The sequence below is a fragment of a genome, unplaced genomic scaffold (assembly GCF_019419815.1).
Source record: "Pyrus x bretschneideri cultivar Hongxiangsu unplaced genomic scaffold, Pyrus_bretschneideri_v1 Contig2, whole genome shotgun sequence".
NCBI classification, from domain to species: domain Eukaryota; kingdom Viridiplantae; phylum Streptophyta; class Magnoliopsida; order Rosales; family Rosaceae; genus Pyrus; species Pyrus x bretschneideri.
In genome coordinates, this window is record NW_025999501.1 from 6,719,674 (window position 1) to 6,735,175 (window position 15,502).

The following is a 15,502-nucleotide window of genomic DNA, read 5'->3' on the forward strand; positions in this document are numbered from 1 at the left end:
GTAACAACAAACGTTCATCCACCATGAAATAATTAAACACTTGGTGAAGAGCTTAAACCTAAGCAGAACTCTGTTTTAAGACATTTTTTATTTTATTTATTTTTTTTTTTTTTTGTGTGTGTGTGTCTATTCAGAGAATCAAGTTATATGCACGTTCATTTGTGAAAATGTACCTCGACTTAAGCTCCGTTATAGAAATTCATTTTAACTGCTTGAGTGGACGTATGGATGACATGGCCATGCAGTGCAACTCCGTTATAGAAATTCATTTTAATTGCTTAAGTGGACGTACGGATGACATGGGAAGACAAGATTTTCTCCATTTCAAGAGCACTTAAGACTTCCATGTCTTCCAGAAGAACAATATTGGGCTACCTAAAGATGAGTAGGAACTCCTACTTAAAACTCTTAGTGTTAGAGCTTTATGCATATGATCAGAAGCGTTCATATTATGAATCACACTGTAAAGATCATCTCTGCAAAAAATAAATTAAAACTAAGGTCGTTTAGTCAATCTATTGTAGCAAATGCATACACGGTTCGTAATGTTTTTACCAATACCATTTATTTTTTTAAACAATTTGATGACTAAACTAGGGGTGGGCAAACAGGTCCAGGACCCATGGGTCGTGGCCGGTAAGAGGCGAGTCCAAAATTTCAGAACACAAAACGGGACGGGGCAGGGCGGGTGTACGAATTTAACGAGGCGGGACGGTTCTTAAAATAGGAGTGGACGGGCCCCCGGCCTAGCCCATTTCTAGCATGTTCGAGAACCCTAGGCCAAATTCAATCCAAATCTCATTGGGTTTGGAAGGTTCCAGAAACCGGTCGTGAACATCATCTCTACTTTGTTCGCCAAACATCATCTCACCCAAGCCAACTTCAACCCAAACATCATCTCTCCTTCGTTCGCCACCATCATCATCAAACGTCGATCTCTCCTCCGTCCGCCACCATCATCAACCTTTCGGCCTGATTTCTCTCCCTCATTTTCTGAATTTCCTTCTCTCTCAACCTTTGCAAAACTCTCTTATTTCCACCGAGAAACATCACCCACAACCATCATTTTCCCGGCCAGATTCAAATCGAAACCACCAAAATCAGTTTTTGGGTGGCTTGAAGATCATGTTGTGTGCTTGCATGGAAGATCCGAAGCTGCGACAGTAGTAATGAGAACCCTAGGCCAACTCATCGAATTTTGGTGAGTCATTTGTCAAAATTTGGTGAAAGAATAGAGCTTATTCTAACTCTGGACAATTTCTTGATCTTTGCAGAATCCGGTAAGCTCTGGCGATGTCAAAGATCTGGAGGATGAGCGATAGGGCGAGTCCGGGAGGGCGATCCAAACCAGAAAAAAAATAAAAATAGAGGACCCATGGACCCGTCCCGAACCGGTCCGTTTGAAACATGCCAGGTTAGGTCAGTTCCAGTGATTAGATTTGTAATATTCAGCCCGGCCTGACCCGCTTCCTTTCTAAGAGGGTTCGGTCCGGTCCCTCCAAATTTAAGCCCGGCCCGGCCCGTGCCTACCCCTAAACGAAATAACCTTAGGATGATTTATAATATAAACGATTCTGATTATAAACACAAAATTCTATAAATTAACAACGAACAATCTTGAAAAATTTTAAGTAGAAATTCCTACTTATTTTTAAGTAACAAAGTATTATTCCCTCTGTAAATTCCCAATGAATCATAACATTGCATTTTCCTACAGGTAATTGCAAACTTCCAAAATTTCGGGGAGGCACCAAACGCCGATGTCTCCACTTGTCACATAAATCGTCAAAAAAAAAAAAGTAAAAAAGAAAGAAAACAAAGAAAGAAAAAAAAGCAGGGTACGCGCGAACACCGACTGTTTCCCTCGGTGTCTCCGCCTCCACCTCCACTTCCGTCTTCTTCTCTCTCTGACTTTATCGCTCCCCCTCTCTCTCCCTCTCCGCGAAATTCCTGAATCTCTCCTTGCAAGACGCCGTCGTGGCAACAATGGCGGCGATTTCAAATCTTGCGGGTTGCAGTCACGGCGGGAACTTAGGCATTTTCGGAGAGAGGAGGTTACAGTTCCCATCAACTTCTGGATTGAAAACTCGGATCTCTTGGGCCTCTAAGGTACTTTCCCCGTTCATACCAGTCAAATTCTATTTCAATTGCTTTTTACAATTGTTCATTTCATCTGAATTATGTAAATAAATGCAGAGAAATGTGGTTGTTAGAGTACCCATTTGAACAATGCTACTTTTCAGACCATCAATTTGAACAATGATTGGATGGATGGTTGCTTGTGAATTTCGAAGTGTTGCACTTTTTTTTTTTTAAGATTTATTTGTTCAAGTTTCTTATATTGTATATGGGTTTAATCACGAAATTTGGATTACATTCAAGAAAACTATAATTATAATATTTTTTTTTTCTAAGATGTGAGCTTTCTGTGGTTTAGGTTTCTAACTTGTAGTAGTTTAATACTTTCCTGTTTCTGAGACCAAAATTCGGTTTGATGATCACCTTTTTGTATACCTTCATCATTTTCCCTTTTGTTGATATAGAATCAATTAGCGGTTGGTCACTTGGGCAAGTCAGATAAGAATTCCGGTGTTCGTATGGCATTAGTTGATGCGAAGATTGCACGGAGTGGAGATTTTTCCAAGCCTTCTGACATCCTGGTATCTAAAACTACTATTTCCACAGTGACTTAAAGAAATTGTAAATGTTGGTCTTCTTCGGAATGCAGATGATTACTCTTAAGTGTTAGGTTACTTTGACGTAAATAACAGTTCTTTTTATTTATTCGACAGGCGTTTGATCTTGTTCAGGGAGCACTTGTAAGTCTTTGTATTCTTTAATCTCCTGATAAGGTGATATGTAGTGAGTTTATGATTGAGAACTTGTTGCAATTTTTGTTTCAGATTCTAACACTTCTTGCTCATATAAAAATTGCATACTTTTTTTCTGCCCCTCCGCCATGTAGAATTTTGAATCAAACATCATAATAATCTATTCTGGATAGACGGTAATTATGATTGCTGATTTGTGATTCCTGATATATTCCTGTATAAATCAAATCCCTTAGATTAGCTTACCTTTTACAGTATTGCTTGTATAGAAAGTATACGTGTAAATCAAGGCTTTGTAATCCTATATGCTATTGAGGACTTCATCCACATACCTTCTGTATTCTCTTTAGTCTTTACTGCTGTGCCATATCTTTTATGGTATAACAGAGTCTCTTTCTTACCGTCTTTTTTTCTTCCGATCCTCGTTTTTCTCCCGCTGCCACTGATGCATTCCCCTCTGTTTCCATAAGTTTCTAATTATTTAAACTTACACAGCAATCAATAAGAGCTGCTACCCAATAAAATATAGCAGCCCACTACCTATATTGAAATTTAACAAACAATTAAATTGAGAAGCTATCTCAAATGCACTAGGGCTAGTCAGTGAAGATGAGAAATCATGATGAGTTGCCACATAGTTCATTTTTCTTAGTATTGTTTGAGTTTGCATAATCACATATCTGAATAGTTACAGTGTGCAGGTAAAATGGAGTCCGGCTGTGGTTGTGGACAGGTCGTTACCTAAGCCTCCAACAGCTGTTTTTCTGCATGGAATTCTAGGTAGCAGGAAGAACTGGGGTACGTTTGTTCTTGTCTCTTTCTAATGTCATTTCACTTCATCTTGACTACTGGTCAATGCGTTGAAATAGTGAATCGTGCATTCTCTATTCCTTTAGTTACAGTTACAAATTTAAGAAACTACTATATTATAAGATGCTTTTGTGTTGTGCATACAGTGAATTTTATTTTCTTTCCTTGTAATAGAAGAATATGGAAAATATATCAATATTGAAAGTACTCAAATGAGATTTTGAAATGAACCCTCTTGGTCAGATCTTCTGTTTCTTATTGCTTGAAGAAGACCAAGTTTCAAACTACATGCAGGTCTTCTTTCGTAAATTTGTACAAACGAACTATAAGCTAAAGTTGAGAACACTTATTTAGTGGTTGTCTTGGTTTTATTAGCTTGACTGAACTGTTCTAAAATACTTTCAATATGGGTTGACTTCTTTCAGTAGTTTTGGTGTTAAATGATGTTATATTATTGGAATTTTCAGAATGAAAGCCGATACACATGAAAACTAAAGAGTGAAAGACACAAGTGTACTGTATGACTATACTGTCAGTCCCACTGTACAAAGGCATATCTACCATTTTGGCCAGTAAATCCAAGTGTTCAATTCAAGATTAGCTTGAACTCATTACATTTTATGGTTATATGCACCAAGTTATACTAAGAAAAGAAAATTCGTTTTCAACTAGGACTATTGAGAAAAGTCTCCACAATTCCTCTTCTGGTTACGAGGGTGAGAGTTTTAACAACGTTGAGCTGCTTTCCTGAGTTCCTCTGCCTCCTTTTAACAAATCATTTAAATGAGAGATTTTAAGTGAGTAGAATGCTGAGTTTCGTGCCACTCATTTTGTCCGAGTCTTTATCTGTTCGCGAGTTTTTGTGTTCATTCAAGTTCAACTGCACTGTCTTACTGACTGGAAATCTAATTTGACAGGGTTTTTTGGACTAAAGGGTACTGTCTTCTGTTTTTACTTCCTGTTGATTGTGCTAATCATGTTACAAATCTTGATAAAATGAACCATCATTTATCTCTTCTAGTTTACATATAATTATTTTCCTCAGATCTCTTTTTTTTTTTTTTTTGGGGAAAAAATTCCGGTAGAAGTTACTTGAGTCTTTGTGTAGCTATTTTATTGGTCACCGATTAGGTGTTCAGTGCATTCCAAATGTGGGTGTTTTAGTATTCTTTTTTAATATACGGGTTGTGTCATATATGAGGAAAGTATGCCACTCATATTTGTGCTATTGTTGCATTCCTGGATATTATTTTCTTTGTGTATATCTTTTCAATTCCATATCTTTGTATCATTACAATGAAGTGATAATAGTGGGATTTTTTATGTGTTTGTTGCACATAAATAGTCGGTGGGTTAATTCATAATGTCTGATCTTGCAGGAACCTTCACCAGGAGATTGGCACAAGAATTTCCGACATGGCAGGTAGCACCCTCTGCTTTTGTACTTTCACTTATCATGAATGGTTCATGTATTTATGTGGTAAAGCTCATAACATTTAATTTTCTATCATTATCTGAGTGATCCTAATTACCACAAACGCAAGCACTATCAGTACAGATCTGACACAAAACCACACAAATAAACCTATAGCGAGGCACACACAACCTTCCCACGTACCTTCTCATTTCAACCTTCTCACTTCTACACATACTATGTGTATTCCACTGGCACGCAAAACTAAATTTTTTATTACTTTTTGGTTGACAAACTAAAATTTTAATTACACTAACAAAGGAATAGTGGGATTTTGATATAATTAAAGTTTTAGTTTTGAGTGCTGGTGGAGTGCATGTGGCATGAAGGAAAGTGAGAAGGTTGAAATGAGAAGGTAAGTGAGAAGATTGCTAGCATTTCTCCTTGTAACAAGCTTCTCAGCCCTGGGTGGGCAATAGTCCACCCAAAACCTGAGAGCCAACCCATTGCCCACCCAAAACCTGAGAGCCAACCCAAAATCCTAAGCTCTATAATGGTGATTCTACCCCTTCAATCAATTAGTCCTAGACCATACTAAACCCTACACTTATAACTCCCAATGGAGCCTTTAAGGGAAGGGATCCCCAATTTTTTTTTCAAAAAATGGGGATTAGTTGTGGGGCCCACACCACATCAAACTTCAACAATCCGAACCTTCAATTTTTCAAGTTGCACCTCATAGATCATCCTTGAAAAATATTAATCAAATCAGAAATATTTGAGGCATCTAATTGAGTTCAAAGAAATTGTTGAACACTATAGTCTAAGAAACTTTGAAATTTCATCGTGACAATTAAATAGGCAAATGGTTTCAGACTGAATTGAATTTTTGCAAGGATGACCTACGAATCGAGACTTACAGACGGTTTGGATTGTTGAAGTTCGATGTGGAGTGAGCCCCACAACTAATCCCCATTTAAAAAAAAGGGGAATCCCTTCCCTTAAAGGGTTTGTTACTCCTAGTAACCCCTTGTAACCTTAGATAATTTGCAAATGTTTTAAAAAACAATACTTTAATTGTCTCAAGGGGATAGAAGAAAATTGGGTTTTGTGGGGGGGGGGGGGGGGGGGGGGGGGGGGCCGCGGTGGGAGGTGTTGGAATTTGGGCGGTATTTAGGAATTGAGCTCTCACTTGAGGGTCTTTTAATATTTTTCTATAGTTTTGTGACTGATCTAATTAAGAATTTGTACTTCTTCTCCTGTTGTCATGTTCACTACTTATGCTTGTAAAGTATGTTTTTCTATGTTTGTTTTTGTGTGCGTGTGTGTGTGTTTACTTTTTGGATAGATTGCACAAGGAATTTTTGTATATGGTCGTGGTGACAACCTTATGTTATTTTTTTTGTTTATTGGCAAAGTTTCTTTTAGTGGACTTGCGGTGTCATGGTGATTCAGCGTCAATTAAGAAAAGGGGACCCCATAGTGTTTCTTCCACGGCTCTTGATGTCCTAAAACTGGTACATGTTTCTTGAGTACTTATTGTAACTTTTTTGAAGCACAAGTATGTCCAATTGTTATCAAGAAAAGTTTCAGTTATTGTTCTGAACTTCATCACTGTCTGCATGAACAGTGTTGTATGCACAGCATTTGAACAGCCCCATATATTTGTATATCTTTGTCTGGTACCTTCCCATGCTTCAGATACAATTACGTCTAATATAATGTTATTTCTTTTCCTGTATAGGTTCAACAGCTTAGATTAACACCTCGGGTTATAGTTGGCCACAGTTTTGGAGGGAAAGGTATCTTAGGTTTATTTGGCATGTTGCATACCTTTATTGGAGAGTGCTAGTACACAGTAAATCTGCACCTTCTTAAAATGGATTGATGCTTACTATGTTTCTGATTTTTCATGTAGTTGCCTTGAGCATGGTGGATCAAGCTGCAAAGCCTTTTGCACGACCAGTCAGAGTAAGTAATTGGAATATTTTGAATATATATCGTAGAAAGTTTGGGTGTCTCTTGGGCATTATCTTTCTTTTTGTCTTACTAGTTGTTTGTATAGGTTTGGGTTCTAGATGCTACGCCTGGAATAGTTCGTCCTGGTGGGGATGGGGAGGACCATCCAGAAGAATTGATATCCGTCCTAAGTACATTGCCCAAAGAGGTGAATACATGTTCAATAGTTGTTTCCTTTTCTTTTTAAGGAAGCTGGGCTCCTTTAAGTATTGTAGTCCTTTTATTATTTGATTTTCTCGCCCCTTTTACTTATCTCCTCTCTCTCTCTCTCTCTCTTTCTTTTCTTTTTACAACTCTAAGTTACATTCATATAATACAACTTGATATCAGATCATTGTAAATCAGTTTATTGCTTGCGTTTTGGGTCCTACTGAGCAGAGATACGTGTGCACCTCTCATTGTTTTGTCATAAAGAATATTGTTAATCATAAAGAATATTGTTAATGTGTATTAGGCGAAACTTTGTATGCTGAAAAATGTTTGTCTTCATTTCATTTGTTTCTGTGTAAGATTGTCATTCTACCAATTTTTCTTGAAGGCAGGTTTCCTCAAAGCGGGATGTTGTGGATGCTCTACTTCAAAAAGGATTCTCCAAAGATGTTGCACAGGTACTTCAAACTGTGAGACATGCTTGAATGGATTAATGTGTAGTTTGGGCTCTGAAACCTTTGTTTATGGATCAGTTTGGATTTTTTTTTTATTTGTCGTGCTGATATTAATACTTAGCCTAATTCGCTATTTTATCCTCAGTGAATAACTGTCATAAGTTTTTGCATGTTTGGTCGCTACTTGTTGGTTCTTTATTTATGGAACCAATCTAATTTTCAAGTCAGCATTGTTATGTTATTCATTCATGCCTTCAGGATGTTATTTTATGTTATTATATGCTGTTACATGTGCAGTGGGTGGTTACTAATCTTCGACCAACCAAGTCTCCTGGTTCATCGCCATCAACATTGTCATGGGTGTTCGATCTAAAGGGAATTGCTGAAATGTATAAATCTTATGAAGAAACAAATTTATGGTAATTATTCGTATCCTTATTGTGTTGGATTATTGTCGTACATGGCACAAGAGTCAATACCTAGGCTCTAGCGGTTAAATATCCTTTTAAAAAAAGAAATACAACCCACTTGTCCGAGCTGGTGGTATTCTTTAATGAATTGTGTTTTCTTTTGGAGTGTTCACTTTTTCATTCTGGATGTACATCAAACTAAATACCTTTCAATCATACTATATGTGTGTATAAAAGTTAAATCTCTTCACATATTGAAACAAAAAGGACATTTTCATTCTGAAGTTGTGCGTGCTTAAACTTTCTCCCAATATCTCAAATGTCAAATTTGCAACTGGCTCTTATTAAATTGGATCATTGTAGGAAAATTGTTGAAGATGTGCCTCGAGGTGTCCATGTGAACTTTTTGAAAGCAGAAAGGAGCTTGCACAGATGGGCTCTAGGAGATCTCCAGAGAATTCATGCGGCTGAGGAGCTTGCTGTGGAGGAGGCAGGTGGAGTGGAAATGCATGTCCTCGAGGATGCAGGCCACTGGGTATGTTGCTTTACAGTTTGGAGTTAATCACACAAAGTGGAACACTTGTGTTTGTACACAGTGCACACATATATAAAAAAAAATCATTGACATGATACTTTAGTATTGGGTCCTTGTCAGTTTTACTGCATCTTAGTTGGTTTTTAATATATATATCTGTATTTTTCTTTTTTTTTTTTTTGGTGGGGGGGTGTGGGGAGCGGCTTATTACCGTAGGTGTTTTAGGATTTAGTGCTACATTGGTGTCATTGTTATTCACTAGTAATCCTTCCTTTGCTGTAGTGCTACTGAGTCACATAGGAGCAGCTTACATCGGTCTAACGCCTACTAAGCTACAACATACACTTGGCAGGGATCTGTAATTACAAAAGTCCATTGCTGAATGCTCATCAAAAGGAAAACATGCGTAAGGGAGCTATAACTAAACGCCTCAACAAAAAAAAAAAAAAAAAAAAAAAGGGAGCTATAACTAAACGCCTCAAAAAAAAAAAAAAAAAAAAACTTTTTTATGCAAAATGTAAATCAAAATAGTCAGTCTCTTAATCATTGTTAAATTCAAAAATTTTCACTTTTAACTAAATAGTTGAGAGACTGCACGAATGATTTTAGTTAAATAATCATTATTTTTAAGAGTGCTCAGGTTCGGAATTGTATTGCATTTGGACCTTTACATGATCCAGGTGATTCCTAATGTTCTAAACCTTTTAGGTTAGGTCAATATTCAAGTCTTCTATTCATGCTTGGCCAAAGGAATTAGTAGTCTTTGGGAAGTTGTGTATGGCGGTTGTTGTCATATGGTTATGCACAAATGATTATTTCTTACCGTTAATGCGGTGTAGGATTTATAAGTTCCTGCTTAAAATATGAAATTGTTTGGTCAATTTGTTCTTGCACTAGCATGAAGGGGATATTATCAATTTCACCATATTTGCTAAATATGTAACTGTTCATTTTCGTCTTTACTTTCAGGTCCACGCAGATAATCCGGATGGGCTCTTTAGGATCCTTTCCTCTTCTTTCTATTGAGTCAAAACCTGGGTGAGCTTTAGCGTGCTCATGATCAGTTTAGTTCAGACATATCAGCATTCTACTGACAAATCACCCGACGGTACCATTATTTTTTCCATTGAAAGAACTGGTCAATTTCTTCATTAGACGATTGTATACATCTTTTTTTATATCATAGTGAGTTTTCTGTATCATCGTTCTTAGTTCTTTACATTTCTTTACGAGGCCTCCGTTGGCTATCTCCAACCGAAGGCTGGCTAGAGAGCTCGTTTTAACCCTCTGGCCCTCCAAGATATTAATATTTTAATGAACAGTACATGGTCATATTTGCCTCCATCTCCAACCGAGAGCCAAAGGGCCATAGGGCTCGTTTTAGCCCTGTCACAAAAAATTGTCTCCAATAAAGGCCCAAAGAGCTATAGGACCAAACATAATTTATTATTTAAGTTTAAAAACTACAACTTAAATTTAGAAAACTACAACTTATGTTTAAAAACTACAACTTAAATTTAAAAACTACAACTTGATTAATTTTATTTAATGTTGTTTCATGTTACTTAATTTAATTTAATGTTGTATAATGGCTTAGTAAGTTATATGACAAAAAATAGAATTTAAAAAAAATATGAAACAAATTTTGTAAAATAGAAGCTATAGGAAGTTATAGAAAAAAAATAGAAGTTATAGGGAAAAAAATTGTAAAAAAATAAAACTGTAAAAAAAAATAAAAAATAACGGCTAGCTGACATTAGTTAGCCGTTTTATTTAAATTTTTGACCTAGCATTCCTGTCGGATATAGCCGGCAGGAATATATTATGTTGTTGTCGGTTATATCCGACAGGAATGCTCAAATTTATGGCTCAGCCCGAGGCTGACTGGGTGGCTGGATTGGGCCAATAGGTTGGCCCGTTCAGATTCTGTGGGGCCCACGTGCCCTTTGGCTTAGCCCTCGGTAGGAGACGGTTTTCGGGCGTTTTTCGACCCTCTGGCCATCTGGTCCTCTGGACCCTTCGGTTGGAGATGACCTTACTTGTTCGCGTATTTGGGGCCTATAAATATAAACTTGTTTAGAATTGTAACCAAACTGTAAACTGGAGGTTCTTTGGATTGGTTAGATGTACAAGTATATAGCAAACAAATTTGAACTTTCACGTCGTGTGTTTTGAATTTCAATCAATGCAAAATTCAAATTGGTATGGTTTGTTAGTGAAGGGTGTATAACAAGAGGGATGGCCAGCCAAAGCAAGAGTTTTACCATTATCAATCGATGTCAAGAACTCGTTAACATAAATGTTAATCAAAGGTTTTCATATCAGTAAAACACGCTAGAGCACTAACCTGGATTGTCAAGTTTTAGAGACATCTCTTTGTCATTGAATCTCTCCACGGGTGCTAGTAAAACTTCTTTGATTGGTTCTTCCAATTACGTAATAATACCAAAGAAGTATTATGTGTAAGTTACGCACTCAGGACGAACATAGACCCTTACTTATACAGTGTACTAACTCTAATAGGCTACGCTTAGCATAATCCCATTAGTAATCTCTATCCATTTATACTCACTGTTTGAAATTTTTTCGATACGGTTGATATTTTTGTGGAAATATCGAAAAATTAGAAAAAGATGAGGAAAGTGGGAGTGAAGTTTAAATTTCAGCTAAAATTGACAATTTTCGTCGATATTTCTAATATATCAGTTACATATAAAAGAAACTTACATTTCATCTAAACCAATACTTGATATTTCCTAAAATTTCATTTTAAATTTCCACGTTTTAGAGAAAATTTCTATCATTTACATCGAGAAAACCGATATCGATATTGATACACCCACTATTATTTTCATAAATTTACCCCTTTTCGAGGAAAGGAAGCTGCAAATCAACGTGTTTTCCCGGGCAAAGCCGTGGCGCGCGAGTCTCCAAGATGCGGTGCCAGCCGTTGGATGTAATTCAACGGCGGAAAGCTCTGAGTCCTACCTCACCATCAGTCAGACCATCTCCTTTTTTGCAATTCCCATCAAAGTTAAAGCTATTTTTAATTTTATATTCTTCAAACTCTTCATCGTCATCGAATTTCTTGGTGCCGAAGCAACGAAAGGTTAGTAATTTCTGGAATTTCAAAGTTCAATTTAATTGGGTCTCTAAGGGTTTCAGAACGAAATTTGGGGTTTTTTCGATTTCGAAACCCTAGAGTGAGTTACTGACGATGAAACTGTTTCTTCGAAAACCCAATAGATTTGGATCTCTGGAATATGATTTGCTAAGTTCAATTTCAGTACCATCTGACTGATTCCCTCAACTGTATTCTACTACCACTTATGCAATATGAAACTAATTCAAATCTCTTCCCACGAAGCCAAAAACCCGACAGAGCTCTCTCTCAGGCAAGCCTTTGAACTTGTTGAGCCAAAACTGAGGCCCCCTTTTGCATTAACAGTTCCAAATCCACAAGAATACTTGCTTCTCAACAAAGCCATCCTTTATGGTGTTTTATGCGAAACCCATGTTGGAAAGGCACATATTAAGCACTTGCATGCTATTGTCACTGATGGGTATTGCTGCTTTGTTGGTTTGCTGGTCGAGGTCGCGAATGAATTGTATGTCAAACTTCTTGAACCAGTGAAGTCTCGATTGATTTGGGTTACTAAGGAGTTGATCAATGTTCTAGCAGTAGGCGTTGAAGGTTTGTTGGTTTGTTTGTTGAGGCAAATTCTTGGAGGGGATTTTAGTGATGGAAATCTGTGGCTGTGTTTTGAGATGGCGACCATCTTTATGTTGAAATGGGATTATTTGTTACAAGTTGATCCGATGATTTTGACTAGTGGGTTGTATACGTATCTTCGGCTTTTAGCTGATCACTCTAGATTTGTCAGTAATCCACAATTAGAGGCATTAAAGCAATTGGAAATTGATTTTTGTATTAAAGTTTTAAAGGAGCAGTTTCCTTTGTGTTTGAAGGTTGGCAGGGATCTTGTTCGACTTTTACAAGATTTGGTTCATTTACCAAAGTTTAGAGCAATATGGAAGGATTTGGTATTGAACCAGGGCGAGTTTAAGGCTCGGGGATTTTATGGTATTCCACAGCTCTATAACACAAGGACTCCAAGTGAGTATATGTTACTTCGGATTACTCCAGAAATGGAGTCCCAATTGCGATTTTTACTCACTCATGTGAAGTTGGGAAACCAGAAGCGTCACCAGGCGTGGTTTGCCAAGAAGTTTCTATGGGAACCAAACAGGGAGACTCTCATAATTGACATTGTTCGATTTATATGTTGTGCCTACCACCCGACCAACAAAGTCATTCAGTCAGATGTCGTTCCAAGATGGGCTGTTATAGGTTGGCTATTGAAATCTTGCACGAAGAATTATGTTGAAGCAAATGTGAAACTGGCTCTACTTTATGATTGGCTCTTTTTTGAGGAAAGAGTAGACAATATTATGGATATTGAACCCGCAATGCTGTTAATGGTATATTCTATACCCAGATACATTGATATAACTCACACTCTTCTTGAATTTCTTTTCCTTCTTATGGAGAACTATGATGTGGAACATTACGATATCTTGGTTAAAGGTGTGTCAACTTCTTTTAGTGTACTTGTTAAGAGAGGAGTGATTTGTTCACTTGATGTCTTGACCTCTTGTGATGCACTGTCTCCTATATTGCAACAAGCTCGACGGGTTTTTGTCAGGTAGGAAAGTTGAAATCTCGAAAAAGTGTCAACAACCTTGTCATCCTGGTCATTTTGTGGGCAACTATTCTTCCTGTATGGAAACTCCAATACCATTAACAGTGTTTTTCAGGATTTTGCTTCTGCTGTTATGGCTAAATGGGATCATGTATCTAATGGCCCAATTCTATTTGAAAGCTTGGCTTATTTTTTGGAAAAATCTGAGAGCAAAAATGGGGATTCTGTCATTCATGATTCAGCAGGAATGATAAGCCGTTCTGCCATTTTGTGGTTATTGAACTATTTTAATGGCAGTGATTTTGATATTTCTCGCAACTTCTCCATAAATACTATGTGCAAAAATGCAATGTGACAAGTATGATGAGTATTGTAATGCCTTTTCATTGGAAGGTATGCTGTTGAAAGTGGATATACAATCTGAAGCTTCAAAGGTTGTATTCAGAATGTCAAGGGGGAATCCTTGCATACTGCAAAATATCAGGATCCAAGAGAGATGCTACCAATTTTTCTTAAAGGCAGGTTTCCTCAAAGAGCGATGTTGTGGATGCTCTAGTTCAAAAAGGATTCTCCAAAGATGTCGCATAGGTACTTCAAACTGCGAGACATGCTTGAATGGATTAATTTGTAGTTTTGGCTCTGAATCTTTTATTTATGGATTAACTGGCATAAGTTTTTTCATGTTTGGTTGTTACTTTTTGTTTCTTTATATAGCACCGATCTAATTTTCAAGTTTAGCAGTGTTATGCATACATGAGTATTGGGTCCCGGACTCCTGGGCGAGCTTAACGAGCATGGGAGTCATAAGTAACGTATTTCTTTTCGATGGTTATTTGGGTCTAGTAGCGCAGGTGTTTGTATGGGTTAGCGGTTTTAGGATTTAAAATTTTGTGCAAAAGTGGTGTCATTGTTGTTCAGTAGTGACACTTTCTTTGCTGCAATGCTACTGAGTATCATAGGAACAGCTTGTCGTCATTTTGGACATGGGAATTAGTAGTTTTGGGGAAGTTGTGCTTGTCATATGGTTATTCACAAGTTATTCTTTGGTGTTGTTTTGTTAATGCAGTCTAGAATGTATAAGATGCTGCTTAAAATATGAAATTGTTCGATGCAGTTTGTCTGTAACTTGCATGAATGGGATACCATATGTACAGTATTTGCTAAATATGCAGCGTTGCTCGTTTTCGTCCGTTAATTTTCAGGTCGACGCTGATAATCCGGATGGCTTCTTTAGGATCCTTTCCTCTTCTTTCTATTGATTCAAAACCTGGGGGAACTTTACAATGCTCTTGATCAGTTCAGACATACCAGCTTTCTACTGGCAAGTCACGACAGACGGTTCCAATGTTTAATCCTTGGAAAAAAACCGGTCAAGCTCTCCATCAAATGATTGTATACATCTGTTCATATATATATCATAGTGATTTCTGTGTACCTTCGTTCCTCTTTTTTTTTCGTTTCTTTACGTGGCCTTAGTCCGTTCTTGCCGCAGTTGCGGCTATAACTTAAAACGTGTGTAAATCACTATAGAAAATGTTGCAACCCGTCCCTAATCTTATTATATTTTATTCCCTAAAGTTGTGAAGTTACGAAAATGTCCCTGGAATGGCTAGGTGGAAATCTTACATGAACATTTGAGCTTATTTCATATTTTGTCTCCTTTCTTACCAAATTTCCGTAGTACTCGAACGCGTAAGCTCAAGGGGAATAGAATTTGAAGTTAATGGTTATTTCTTACTGAATGCTGTACTTGGCACTTTGGGCGAACTTTTCGCGATTAATCTGTCCAGGTCCAGCTAGTCTTGCACTTTCAAACCCAAGCAAACCCAAGCAAAGGGCACATATTTCCTATAAAGACTTCGGCCCGTGGATCTATTCTTCCATACGATAAATTGCCGTCTCGTAGCACCACCATGACACCGATTCTTGTTATTTTTCCAGGCCCCCCTGGTTTGGAAGTTCCAGAATGTTGTCCGTGGATTTCTAACAAAGGAAAGTATGAGAACATAGTAATGGAGAAGGTAACACGAAATAGGATTCGTTTTGGCTAGAGCAGGGTGGGTGATGCAATTGTTCTTGATTGGTCGTGTTGCGGTTTCTTCTAAGGTTGTCTTGCCAACACCACCAATTGAAAGAGAGTCATCCAGAGATGGTGATTACTTGGTTAAGGTTCTG

At 37.5% G+C, this 15,502-nt stretch overlaps 2 protein-coding genes and 1 long non-coding RNA gene across 4 annotated transcripts; all 3 read left to right on the top strand.

The window, feature by feature from the left end:
• The first annotated feature begins 1,752 nt into the window (after positions 1–1,752).
• LOC103947944 (protein ABHD11) lies at positions 1,753–9,823 on the top strand. 2 transcript variants are annotated; one of them, XM_048582879.1, is made up of 13 exons: positions 1,753–2,109; positions 2,544–2,660; positions 2,793–2,819; positions 3,533–3,629; positions 5,021–5,064; positions 6,474–6,572; positions 6,800–6,857; positions 6,974–7,026; positions 7,121–7,222; positions 7,617–7,682; positions 7,977–8,098; positions 8,453–8,624; positions 8,907–9,043. In XM_048582879.1, the coding sequence occupies exons 1-13, from the start codon at positions 1,987–1,989 to the stop codon at positions 8,913–8,915; spliced, it is 1,089 nt and encodes a 362-aa protein (XP_048438836.1). In that variant the 5' UTR covers positions 1,753–1,986; the 3' UTR covers positions 8,916–9,043. The 2 variants fall into 2 exon arrangements, with proteins under 2 accessions (XP_048438836.1, XP_009357200.1); XM_009358925.3 differs by lacking the exon at positions 8,907–9,043 and adding an exon at positions 9,594–9,823 and having other exon boundaries at positions 1,756–2,109.
• A 1,775-nt stretch (positions 9,824–11,598) lies between these two features.
• Positions 11,599–14,059, top strand: LOC125476901. Its single transcript, XR_007258132.1, has 2 exons — positions 11,599–11,733; positions 13,721–14,059. It is a non-coding gene; the product is annotated as an uncharacterized LOC125476901 (long non-coding RNA).
• On the top strand, positions 11,728–14,761 carry LOC103947943 (integrator complex subunit 3). Its single transcript, XM_048583522.1, has 2 exons — positions 11,728–13,915; positions 14,530–14,761. The coding sequence occupies exon 1, from the start codon at positions 11,961–11,963 to the stop codon at positions 13,332–13,334; it is 1,374 nt and encodes a 457-aa protein (XP_048439479.1). The 5' UTR covers positions 11,728–11,960; the 3' UTR covers positions 13,335–13,915; positions 14,530–14,761.
• Positions 14,762–15,502: the final 741 nt, after the last annotated feature.

Bases quoted from the DNA above. Each gene is read 5' to 3' on its own strand.
- LOC103947943 (XM_048583522.1), top strand. From the start codon at position 11,961: ATGAAACTAATTCAAATCTCTTCCCACGAAGCCAAAAACCCGACAGAG.
- LOC103947944 (XM_009358925.3), top strand. From the start codon at position 1,987: ATGGCGGCGATTTCAAATCTTGCGGGTTGCAGTCACGGCGGGAACTTA. The intron at 6,573-6,799 runs GTACATGTTTCT...TTTCCTGTATAG, and splicing joins CTCTTGATGTCCTAAAACTG to GTTCAACAGCTTAGATTAAC. The intron at 7,223-7,616 runs GTGAATACATGT...TCTTGAAGGCAG, and splicing joins TAAGTACATTGCCCAAAGAG to GTTTCCTCAAAGCGGGATGT.